This window comes from Emydura macquarii, unplaced genomic scaffold (genome assembly GCF_026122565.2).
Source record: "Emydura macquarii macquarii isolate MOO-44397 ecotype Brisbane River unplaced genomic scaffold, CSIRO-AGI_Emac_v2 contig_3671, whole genome shotgun sequence".
NCBI classification, from domain to species: Eukaryota; Metazoa; Chordata; order Testudines; family Chelidae; genus Emydura; species Emydura macquarii.
The window spans coordinates 7555084-7568209 of NW_027133808.1; the positions used below are offsets into that span (position 1 = coordinate 7555084).

General features: G+C 42.4%; 1 protein-coding gene across 7 annotated transcripts in view; it reads right to left on the reverse strand.

Moving 5' to 3' along the window:
• FARP1 (FERM, ARH/RhoGEF and pleckstrin domain protein 1) overlaps nt 1-13126 on the reverse strand; it is a 343144-nt gene that overhangs the window by 19892 nt on the left and 310126 nt on the right. For 6 of the 7 annotated variants that reach the window (XM_067536881.1, XM_067536882.1, XM_067536880.1 and 3 more), the window contains 7 exons: nt 12369-12606; nt 9799-9929; nt 6296-6364; nt 3865-3954; nt 2255-2337; nt 1289-1401; nt 508-671 (listed from right to left, as the gene is read on the reverse strand). In XM_067536881.1, coding sequence (XP_067392982.1) covers nt 508-671; nt 1289-1401; nt 2255-2337; nt 3865-3954; nt 6296-6364; nt 9799-9929; nt 12369-12606 — 888 coding nt within the window. The remainder of the gene's footprint in view (nt 1-507; nt 672-1288; nt 1402-2254; nt 2338-3864; nt 3955-6295; nt 6365-9798; nt 9930-12368; nt 12607-13126) is intronic. The other variant, XM_067536884.1, reaches the window with a different exon arrangement.

A 13126-nucleotide genomic window follows, 5' to 3' on the forward strand; every position in this document is an offset into this window, starting at 1 on the left:
GTGCAAATAAAAAATAAGGCAGAGTAAAATAAGCCGTGAGCGCATTAAGCTCCCAGAGAAAGATGGCTAAAGTAAAGAAAGTAAGTTAGTATAGAAAATCAAGAAACAAGGCTGCAGAGGTCAGAGACAATGTCCTTTCAGCCCTACTCAGTTATTAATAGTTATTAGCAAACAAAAATATTCAAAGGGAGTTTTCTTTGGTGTGATCTGAAAGTGAATTTAGACTTTTAAAATCTAGCATTTAAAAATGCAGGTTATTTTTGTGAAATTAGAATCAAATTGATTTTAAGAGATTGCTAAATAAATCATCAAAGTTTACATTTTAGCCAAACTATCAATATCTGACTGTGGGAGGGGAATAACTAGGGCAGTTGTGTTGGAACTCCAAAAAGCAAATAAGAGGGTGTGGAGTTTAATAAAAGAGGCAGCCAATGTCTAGAGCAAAAGGAAAATTGTCACTGAAGAGATTCTCTGGAGCTGCAGTTCAGATTGTTCTGAGGCAGATACCTCCACAGCAATACTAAAGTCGATCATTGAAACGCTGGTATTTCTGTGCCAGCAGACGTGCACCGTAGTGTTGCCACGGTGTGGTGACTGACGTTCGAGTGAGGTGCGGGATGCACTGAGATCGTCCTCTGATTCCTGGTCTACAGTAGTTTCATCAGGAGACTCTATGAAATTCAGGGAAAAAGCATCTTTCTTGCAACATACATGACTGGAAAAAAGTATTAAACATGAAGCTCCAGCTCTGCTAAGAAGTTTATATGTTCACAATTCCATGAACGGATTTTAGTTAACACTCTTCTTTAAATAACAGGCTTACTCAAAGGTTAAAAAAGGGCAACTCTGTTTAAAAGTTCCCAGCAAAGGCTAACACATCCAGCACTCACTAAGGTATCTTTACTTTGGCTCTAACTCTGATTTTGAATTAATGTTCTGAAACAGAGCTTCCCGAAGACTGGCACTGCTGTATAACAAACATGTCCTGAAGTCATGATGCTTGAGATCAGTTTTACAGTCACTTATCTTAATTCAGTTGAGTTTTGCTGCTATACATTTGAACTAAAACAAAAGAAACATAAATATTGATAACTTCAATAAAAAGCATTAAACTGGAACATATACTTAATTCTAAAGTATTAGGCTGACTGCACCCTCAGCCAGCAGATTTCATAACTCTGGGGTAATGTGATACAGCAGCACTATATTTCAAGGAATGTCTTCTTTTCCATTATCATTGAATTTTAGTGACTATTGGGTAAAATGCTCCTCTTCATACAGTACTTACTATTGTCAGGTGGACTACTAGCCAGTAATTCAGGAGCGGGACCACTGCTTTTCTCTGCCAGATCTATCGCCATCTGTATGTCCTCAGTCCACTTGTCCATTTCAGCACGGGTACTAAGAATAGAGATTCAGGTTTCATTCGCTTGAAGCCAGGCTCAGAGGAACTGTAAAAGCTAATCACAATTTGAGTTCGGTACCCAATCTATTTTCTCATGACTGAGGCTAAGATTTAGTCATGGGTATTTTTAGTAAAAATCATGGACTGGTCTCGGGCAATAAACAAAAATTCACAGCCCGTGACCTGTCCATGACTTTTACTATAAATACCCCTGACTAAACCTTACCTGCTCCTGGAGCAGCACTGCACAGGAGAGGCACTGGGGGGCCGACGGCTGGCCTCTGCTCTGGTGATGGGGGCTGACTGCTGCTCCCGGCCACCCACTGCTCCAAAGTCCCCGGGGCCCACTCTCCGATGGCCTCCGCGACCACCCTGGGGCTGCTGTTCTGGTCGCTGCTCAGGCCAGCCCCGGAACCACTGCTTGGTTGGTCCCTGGGGCCAGCCCCTCCAGCAGCGGCTGGTGTGGCTTGGCTGCGGGGCTGCCCAAGTGGCTGGCCACAGGGCCACGCCAGCAGCGACTGCTGAAGTCACAGAGGTCATGGAAAGTCAAGGAATCCGTGATTTCCACAACCTCTGTGATACTAGCTGCCTTACTCATGACTAAATTTGTCTAACTAGGCTGTTTCTGATTCTAAGAAGTTAGGTTGGGATAAAACACTGGCCACACAATTTTCTAATTCACGACTCTGTTTTACTCCATTTTTTAGCAAGCCTATTACTCAGGCAGCAGAAAGCATTTTTGTGCAGAATTATTTTAAGAGCAAATTAAACTGAAATTCTATCCATCTGCTCTGTGCTTCCTGCACAGCTGTGTGAAAGGCTTGTGGACATGCATTTCCAATGAATTACCTTGCAGCAACAATGATGGACTGATGTTGACCTCGTAATGTAAAACAATGAGGAACCCCCCATTCCTCTTCACTTTCTTCTATCTAGGAGACAAAGGTTCATGCACCGTAAGATTGCATTAGCCATGGCTTGTAGGAAGTACACGTTTTATGGATTGGAACAGTGGGAGGGGAGAGACTGGAAAATATAGCAGAAAATCACCAACATGGAAACAGAGAAAACTAAAAAAGCAGCTTATAAGCAGCTCAATAGGGCTAGGCAATGAGGAAAATGAAAAAGTGTGGTGGGAGGCAGAGAAAAGATCACCACAGGATTGATTCTTTATTTCTTCCACTCTGTCAGTCTTAGATGCAGTAATGACCTAAGGCTGTTTTGTTTGCTAAAGGACGGTCATTTTCCTACTTTCAGTAAGAACATCAACAGACACACAGAAGATAGGAAAAGGAATTATTTGACACATGCAAGGCTGGAATTTCTGAAGAACATACACTCTGTAAGAACAGGGCGCTGCCAGATGAACACATCAGTGCCTGCCTGGATTCCTGGAAATACTAGACAAAACTTGGAACCTAACAGCCGGACTGGGGAAATTCCAGCAACAGTGGCAATCATGCTTCGTCCCAGGATCAGTAAATGCAGACTTCCAGAAATAAGGAATTAATGCAACTCTGAAGAGTGGGACAATAACTCTCAAAGCCAAGAACGGCTGAGAGCACGTAGGCCTCAAGTACATTTACAAAGAAGACACTGAATAGAGTGGTGATGAAAATAACAGGGAGTACAATTACAGTAAGTTGTTCAGTATTTTTCTGCCAGCTTCCCAATATAACATGAGATGCCACTGACTACACATTAATGGCTAGACTATGCTCTCTCACAGTGTGGGGGTCTGAGGCTGGTGGATGGGAAAAGGTACAAGAAATGGAGGACACAAGCAAGAGCTGAGCACAAGGCCAGTGCTTTGTGCCCATCAGAGACTGTGCTAATTTAGCAGCATTAAAGGGTGTAGGACAGAGAGGGTGAGCCCTAAAGAGTGATATACCAGCCACACCTCCTGCATGCTGGGAAGCTCCAGGAGGCACCATGCAGCCACAAAGTTCATATGCTGCTATATGGAGCTTCTGTTGTTAAGGTGCATTTCTGCATCTCTTGCAATACAGGAAAGTGCCTGCAAGGCACAATGCAACCCTGACCCTTTATCTGAGGCTACTAGCAAAGTGCGTGCATCAGTCTGGTGTCCTGCTCAGTTGGTGGGGAGAGTGTCCACACTGCAGCAACTCATCTCTCTACTACTTGGTAGAGACACAAGAGCAGCCCCCTCATCTTCTGCCAGTGCATCTCAGCCTTAAACTGGAGAGCATCACGGGCTGTGATGGCAATTCAGGCTCAGATTTTCCTCTGCAAAGGCTGCTAAGTATGATGATGGCTTTTGTGGTGTGCCCACTGAACACCTGATTGAGACAACAAACTCATTTCAGATAAACCACAAAGTAGCCAGCAGATGGACGTAACAGTTTCCACTACCCTAGGGTGGGAGTCAAACAAGTGAAAAGCTACATCTCCCATTAAATCCCTCAGCCACAGAATTTCCACGGTGGTGCTGTACTTACTGTCATGCCATACAGTGGGAGCTGCCCATGGACTTTAAATTGATTTGATGCTGTCAGGCCTCTGCTTGTGTACAACAAAACATCATTAAACTAAAAAGCAAGAATGAACACTATTTAGATTAACCATAGTATGTTTAAAGGGGAAAAAATTCTTAAGCAAAAGTCAAACAGTAATGATGGGCAGAGAGGCCAGTACTGGGAGGTTATTTGTACCTAATATCTGGTGATAACTGCATCCCTGATTATCATCCAAATATCAGCTTCCACACAATATGCCCAGGATCATCCCCATTCCCCACATGATCTCCTTCTGCAATTTTGGTGCCAGGAACCTTCCCCCAGTTCCTCACTTACTTGTAGCTCTTTTCTGGGATCTCCTTGTGGCCCAGTGCACTTTGGGATCTCAGCCCTCAAAATACTAATGAGCCAATGCACTTGACTAGAAATAGTGTTTGTTGGTCCTTATGCATCAGAGGGCTTATGGTGGATAGTCTGCTTCCTGAATACTTTTAAACTGATTTATGAAGGAGCAGGCTTACCAGTCAGACCCTCGCTAGGATGGGCAAGCATGTCAGACCCAAAAGAGAGCTTTCCCTCTGAAGACATCTGATTGGCCAATATTCTGGATACTCAGGAGCTGGCTGATTTCCCATAAATTGGGGTTAGGAACTTCAAGGCAGACAGTCTGCCCACCATACCTCCTCATCTTCAAGACTGCCCACATGGGACGCCACATCAAAATGTGTGACAAACCAACACCTGTTTGTTGCGTGCCACAGTATAATTGATAGATTTTAATGATCAAATCTGTTTAAAAGAATGTTTCTCATTGATTTAACTAAACCAGTTTTTTTTCAAAGAAAACTATATATCAGATTTTATCATATTCAACCATAAAGACCCCCTAACACTGAATCCTGGATTTTCAGATCCCCAGCACACACCCCTGCCACTTAGCTATAGGAGTAATTGCTATCCTTCAGGGGGATTGGCCACTAGAGGGGGCCTTACACACACTTTGCCAATAGGTTACATAACTATTTGCTAGACATGAGTAAAATATTAGAGATTAGGGCTCCTGGATTCTAGCCAGGCTCCGGAAGGGGAGAGTGGTGCAGTGGCTAAAGACAGGATAGCTAAAACATATTTATTTGGCACATTCAATCTGAAAGGCAGCATGGATGAGTGGATAACACCTGGGTCTGCCACATTAGAGACCCAGGTTTTATTACCAACTTTGCCAGAAGGGACCTTGTCTAACCTCTCTACTTATTTGTACAAGGTGTGGGCCTTTACTGATCAAAGATTCATATCCCAATCCTTAAAGGGCTGTGAAGTGCAAGAAAATATAAACAGCAAACAGTAGAGGTGACATTTGAACTAACGGTCTAATGGCTTCCCAGCTCAGTGCATTTTTGTCCTAGACTACAGGATTATAGGTGAGCTGTCTCTGTTGGCCTGATTTAACAAAATGCAGAATGACCTGTAATATCCAGTACATTAAGGAGGTCTGCCACCCACCCTCTGCCATCACTCCTTCTCTTAAGCAGCAAGAGAAGAAAGCATTCCTCACTGTGCCACTGCTCTGATTCTTTAAAATTCTCAAGTTGAGATGCCCCATAGGCCTTTGGGCCATTGGGAAAGGCCACTAGCCCAGTGCACTCTCTGGGACATCTTAGGCCCCAGTACATTAACTGGATAATAGCAGCAGGACTGGGACAAGTGTTTCCTGAAGACCCTAATCTGGAGTAGGGGGAGTAAATCTATCCAGTCAGATAGGAGAAGGGAGCCCAGCTGGTTCCCGCTCAGATCTACAAGAGCAGACCTGCCGGTCACTGTCTGAAAACACAGGAAGTGATGGTGGGAGGGGCTAATCTCTACCAGTTCTATAACCTCAACATGCAGCTCAAGTTATGGGCAGGATCAATAACTTGATGAAGAGTTAGATATGCCATCTGGAGAAGGCCTGGACAGAACTGGCTCTTGAAGGGGGATTTGCTGAAGCTGACAGAGTATCATAATGAGTCTTCCTTGATCTCACCACAGGTACAGTCTCTATTTTTCTGGATTGGATGTGAAGAATAGATTCGGTTCCATTTTTTTTTTAACTGCTTGTGACTCAACTTTATATTTATGGCAAAGGCACAGAGAGCCCAGGATAGGCATTATTTTATAAGTACTATAAATCAAAACAAATAATTTCATTTAAAGTAAGTGAAGAAGAAGGGGCCAGAAACATCTGGCAATATGAATTCTTGACAAGCAGCTCTGGCTGTGTCAGGTGATGTAGTGCGTTCATTTAGATCAGCCTACTTCAAAATGTGTAATTTATTTCACAATTCAAGTCTAACTCCTTCCCTGATGAAATCTCATAACTTTTTTACATAGTTGTACTTGGTTATATTCAATCCAAACTGTTCTTGTCACTTACCAGGAAGAACATCCGCTGCTGTAAACCCTTTCCAGATAACTTACTAAGACTGCCCAGTCTAATGAACTCCTGTAGGAAAACAGACATAAAACAAGCATGTCAAATATCCCTTTTCAAACATCTTGTCGAAAGTCTACAAGTGCTTAGTGTAATGGCACTGACGATCATATAATTACTAAGGCTGTTTTCACACTCACTTCAAATACTTACGTTAAAATCTTATTTACGAGGTAATCTCTTCCTATTCAGAGCTGCCCTTCCACTCTCAAAACATTTTTAAGGCACTTAATCGCCTGGTACAGTTTTGTTCAACTTCACAGATTATAATCAACTAAAGGGGAATCTTCTCTATCTGATGTCGATTGCTCCAGACACTTCCCTCTTCCATCAATTGTGAGTTAATAGATTATTACAAATCAAACAGCTGATTAAAATAAAAAGGTCTGTGTTTATTCACCAGCATCTGGCCAGCCTTCTCCTTCAAATATAATACTTAATGTGGTGTACGGCTGACTTGGCTCTTGCTGTAAGCACAAAATCATCTCAAGGAATCAGTTATAACAATGGATGAAGGGGGAGATTTGTCTGGCAACATGACTTCTCTTAGACAAGAGTGCAGCTCATGTCATGCGATATAGCACATTCAGTGAGATCAGACTATTTTAAAGTGTGTAAGCTCAGGAAGAGCGCTCTCTCTCTCAGTGGAACTGAACTATTGGAGAGCCAGGTTTTCCTGGGATTACTGGGAGTTGCATCATTCGCAGTTTTGAACAATGAAATAATTTCCTTTTTCACATAAAACAAATCAAAGTTTTAATTTCCAGTCACTCCCTCTAGCTTGTTTCAGACAGTCCCTAATGGGTTCTGTATGGACTTTCAGGGGCCAATACCCATATCACATGTGTGCGCTGTACAAGCAAAGGATACTAAAAGCAGCAGGACAGTCTGCAAAACGCCAATAAATCAGCTCATGGAAGAGTCCCCTCCCCAGGGGAACACCAATGTACAGAGAGTTGCTGTTGCTTGTACACCTTTCTTGGGACTTATGGCAGCCAGCACAGACTATTATTAAACATTTATATTGTGACACTACCCAAAGGCCACAACCTGTCTGGGTGCCTTTGTGCTTGGTGCTGTACAATCTATAAGAAGAGACAGTTCCTGCCTCAAAAGAACAATCTACACCTAGAACAGACCTGAGAAAGTTTTCCTTTACAATAGGCACTGTGACAGAATGGCCCAGAATAAAGCCACCTTTGTCGTCCTTCCTTTCAGGCAGCTCAGACACAGCCTAGGATTGGAGCCATTATCTCTAATGTGTGCTTTGCCAGCACCAAACTAGGGCCTATGATCGACAAGTCAGGTGTAGGAGAAGTACAATACAACCATCCCACAGACAAGAGCACACGCAGCCATAGGTGGTGATAATGTTCTTCAGCATTAACTTTCCAGCATGAAGACTGAGCCCCAGCCAGGGAATTAATCACATGGGCTAAGAGAGCAGCAAAGGGTGGAACGGCAGCAACCACCTGAACACATGCCAGAGAATGACAAATGAAGTAAACTCTCTGACTTGGCATGCAAAGAATCTCTACTCCCTGTCTGCTTTGCTATTTAACTCTAGACAGGAGAAAGACACCATTTAAGTATACGAGATCCCTCTGATTCTCTTCTCTCTCTCCTTAGATGGAACAGGGCAGGGAAGTTAAATGGGCACTTGGTCAATTTCAGTTGGTAGCCAGGCTGCACATGGAGTGAAATATGTTGGGAGACTTAGGAGAGAGTCAGAGAAGAGCAGCAGGGGGTGCAAAGCACAGAAAGGAAGGAAATGACGGTAATTACACCAGAGATTAGGAGGGGAAGAAAATGAGAGGGAATGGGAATAAAAGAATCAGCTAAAGAGCAGTAAAGGAGTAAACAAGAAAAGACACAAAATGAGGATCTATAAACAGTAATCCATGCTTGCATTATTGCCATGGCAGACTTCGGCACCACACTATGCAACGTGGGCTGGGAAAGCCACACAGACACTTCGGCTGCTTAAACATGCAGCAGACCATCTTGCAGGTAAGACAGACAAGGGAGACCACAGCACACCAGTGCTCTACACTGGCTCGCCATCCCATTGCACCTCAAAGTCCTTGTCTTAATCTTTGAAGTCTTAAATGGCTAGACCTTAGCTATCTTAGAGAGTTACCTTTCTTCAGCACCCCACCTCAGCAGCTGACACAATACACCCGGTGGTCCCCAGGGGGAAATTCTCAGGAGCTGGTGACAGGGCTGTCTTGGTGGAGGGTGTTTAGATGTGGGATTCCGTACTGCCAGGATGAGCACAAGCCTAGCCACATTTCGGACACAATGCAAAACACATCCCTTTGTGCAAGCTTTCCCTCGGCAGTGAGTGGGGGAAGAAAAATGGCCTGGCAATGTCTTTCCTCGAAGATGACAACTGATCTTTTTAGGGATTCAGTATAAAATGAAGGGATGGGGGAGGATACACCACTTCAACAGAGACAAAAGGAAACTCTTCATTTTGTGTCATGTACATAGATACCATAAACAGACACAAACAGGCAGGCAAAGCCAGACACGTTAACTATGCTCAGAAATCACAAGAATCACAAGAATCTGAATAAACTAGAGAGAGTAAACAGATAGAGAGGAAGAGAATTAAACAGAAATAAAGGAGAGAAATTCCCCCGCTTTTGAAACATCACTAAAAATATCTATTTAGAAAAGCTCGTATGAAACAAGGTCTCAAAAATTATCTTATCCTGTTATACGTGGACCACAGAGACAACTACCCCCAAGGCTAAAGTGACATACTGATTCCTTGTTTCAGTGCTTGCCAATATGGAAGAGATGAGTTCCTCCAGCACAAATGTCTTATAATCCCTTAAGCTACAACATGTCCTTGAACTGTGGTTTAAAAACGACCACAACAAGTAAGAGGAAACTCAAGCCTCAAATACGGTCTCTCTTCCATGTGATGCTCAAAATTTCCTATAACAATCCAAAACTGTATAGAAAATAAAGCCCAAAAGAACAAAGCAGAAGAGAGAGATAATAAAGTGGATTATTGCCCTCTCTTTTTACAGTGCTCTGACACCATGGTATTTGCATTTGATTTATAGTCTTTGGTGCAGGAAAAAGAGTCAGCGCTAGGCAGAAACTGCATACTGTGACTATTAGGGTTAGCTTGATCAGACTCCAGTGGCTTTAGATACCATCTTCCTTGCTCTCTCTATGGCCGTGGCCCTATCCACACTGCTACAAACTGATAGTATGGCCATATTAAAGCAGCGTTAAAATGGCCCAGGCTAACATGATTTAAACATAGCTTACCTGGCCACGGGGATGGGGCAGAGCAATTTTATGAACTGTGATTAAAAAACCCCACAACAGACTTCTAAACCATACCTCGTGTTCCAAAGCTATTTTGCTGATAATTCCAGAGTCAGGGTAGATGTGATCTTGCTCTTACATGAAACTATGTCACTCACCCTTCCTGGGATCACCAGATTATCAATGCCTATCAAATCTTTCTTGAGCTCGTGCAGCTTCTGGAAGTTCTCCATCTTTATCATACTACCATGGAGCTGAGCCACCATTTCAGAAATCTCAGCCAGAGCAGCTAGGTAAATAAAAACAAAATATCTTTTAAATGCTCATATCAGACTTACAAGCAGGCACATAACATAGCATAAGGCTCACACATAACACCCCCCCTCAAGATTGTTATAATTCTTCCTTTCTAGTATAAGGCTACTCTAACCGGCTGCAAATTGCATACAGATTCAGAAAGTTCTTTTACCGAGAGTGGCAACACTGAAATAAAGGTAGAGGCAATCCCCTCAGACACAAGCCTGCTTTTACCTTAGCTTTCCATGGACATTTGACACTTTAGACCTATCTTTTTACAGGAACACTCAAGAGTGATTGGTTTTCAAGGAGAATCAACTCATGGCACTGATAAGAGAATACACCTGAGGGCTACACAGCTGTGAGAGCTATTTCCTTTTCCCATCAAGGGAGTGTAGAGAGCTAGCTAGGTAGAATTCATACCTCAACAAGGATTCAAACACACTAACATTTGCAGGCAACTAAAAATTGCCAAGAGATGGGCATGTGTTACGTCCGTGAGTGTATTTTTTTAAATGGGATGCACTGCCCTTATTCTATTCAAAAATACTTTTAAACTACTTTCTCCTGCAGCAGCCACAGATTTTGGATGGCTGCCCAGAAGCAGAATCAGACCCTTGATTTTAAAAGAGATGATACAATATCCCTGAACAAAACTTACTCTCATCAGAGGCTGCTCTCAAGGACTCTGTTGCACTGAAGCATCATTACTACTGATGGAGACAGAGTTGCCCTGTTTCATCTCATTTAAAACATTTGTTAAATCATTACAGTTTCTGCATTATTAATAGGTTAATATTAGGCCCATTTCTAATCAATTTCAGTTCCCATAAGGACATAAAATTGGCCATACTGGGTGAGACCAATGGTCCATCTAGCCCAGTATCCTGTCTTCTGGCAGTGGCCCATGCCACGTGCTTCAGAGGGAATGAACAAAACAGGTGATCATCAAGTGATCCAGCCCATCACCCCTTCCCAGCTTCTGGCAAACAGCAATCCCAGCCCATTCGGCTAATAGCCATTGATGGACCTATCCTCCATGAACTTATCTAGCAATTTTTTAACCCCATTATAGTCTTGGCCTTCACAACATCCTCTGGCAAGGTTGACTGTGCGTTGTGTGAAGAAATACTTCCTTTTGTTCGTTTTAAACCTGATGCCTATTAATTTCGTTTGATGACCACTAGTTCTTGTGCTATGAGAAGGAGTAAATAACACTTCCTTATTTACTTTCTCCACACCACTCACTATTTTATAGACCTCTAGCATATCCCCCCATCATCTCTTTTCCATGCTGAAAAGTCCCAGTTTTATTAATCTCTCCTCATATGGAAGCTTTCCATAGCCCTAATAATTTTAGTTGCCCTTATCTCTGATTAGTATAAATATCTTCTACACAGCTCAAGGAATGCATCTCCCTCCCCATCACACCACATGGGATCATCCCCATATTTGGAAATTTGGTGAAATGGTTGCATGTTTTTATTTCTACTATCACAGACTTTTTGTAAATCAAGGATCTGTTTTGTCCACATCTCCAGCAATGATAGAAGCAAGCCTGATAAGTGGCTTAAAGTGCAGAGTTATTGTTGTGCTTTATTATTACCCCTACTACTATATTCTCTCTAAGGACTTCAACATCCATTAATCAATGGTTTAACTGGAAATGTAACTGGGCATATGGGCTTCGATCATCCTCAAATATTTTTAGATCTACACTAAAATGGGGGATTTTTAAGAGTCAGTTTGACAGCAAGGGATTTCTGTTCTACAATGGGGACAAAGATTTAGGGTAGGATTTTTGAAAAGCATCTAGCTGATTTAGGAGCACAAATCCCATTGAAAAGCATATGTATGGGCAGAGAAGAAAAAGGAGTAGGGAAACAAGTCACCAGGAGTAAGAGGCAAGAGCTAGGAAAGAAGAGGGAAAGGTCGTGGTAGATTCTCCATCACTTACCATTTTTAAATCAAGACTGAATGCCTTTCTAAAAGATCTGCTCTAAGAATTATTTTGGGGAAATTCTATGGCCTGTGTCATACAGGAGCTCAGACTAGATGGTCATAATGGTCCTGTCTAGCCTTTGAATTGATGAATCTATGAAAACCTCAGGCGGAGGATATTTTCTTCAACTGGAGAAAAATATGACAGCAGCTTTGACCACCTAAAATGAACTATGGAAATGGCAATAAAACAGGCTGCATGTCTGGAAAAATAGTATGCTGTCATGCTTAGGCAGAGGCAACCTTAATTCTGATATTTCCTGACTTTTGGGTGCTTGACTTTGCAACCTTAACACTCTTTAATGTAGTTTTTTGGATGGAATATTATTTATACTGCAGCAAGCCTAGTGGTTAGAACGGGGGACTAAATATCAGTAGATTGTGCTCTAGTTCACTGTTTACAGAATTAGATTCCCCCTCTCCCATTCACCTCTGGAGTCTCTGAAGTCCCCATGGTTTGGTGGGTAGTGTTTGCAGAGCCTTTCCATTATCTGCTTATAGTGCATGAGCCTGTGCAAAGGCCTGAGTAGGAAGGTATTAAGGGGCAGGTAGCAGACTTTCTGTAGCTCAAAGTCCCTGCACAAGTTCTCCAGCTTGCGAGAGTTCTTGATCCCATTCTCCAACTCCACCAAAACCTCATTGTGTTTCCGCAGGTGAATTGTCAGTTGCTTATAAACAGAGAGAAAAGAAAAGAGGTGGGGACATTAGCAAACACACTACACATAGAGCATTCAAAGTCATTTGAGCCAAAGATATTCTTATATAAAATCCAGCTAATATTGCAGTAGTTTTTGCAACACAGTCATTGTCTCTGTGCAACACTAAAGTTCTGTCATTAACCTACAAAAGTAATCATTAATAATTAAGATGGAAAATCCCACCCTGTCAAGACTTAATTTAATCTTTGGCGCCAATTCTTCCCCTTCCCTGACTTTCCCTTCATACCCTGTAAAATAAACAAACAAAACTAATTGAGGCAGACAGTCTAGCAGAAGCGAAGAAACTCAAAGTTAAAGATATTACATTGTACTTCGCTCATACAGTGCACGTATCATGGTGAGGAATAACAACACAGAGTTAGGAAACAAATGTAGACCGGGATCTCCAAAGAGGACTAAGGTAATTACGACATCCAACTGGCACTGACTTTCTCAACTTCTTAGGCCTCTCTGACGATCCCATCTGTAA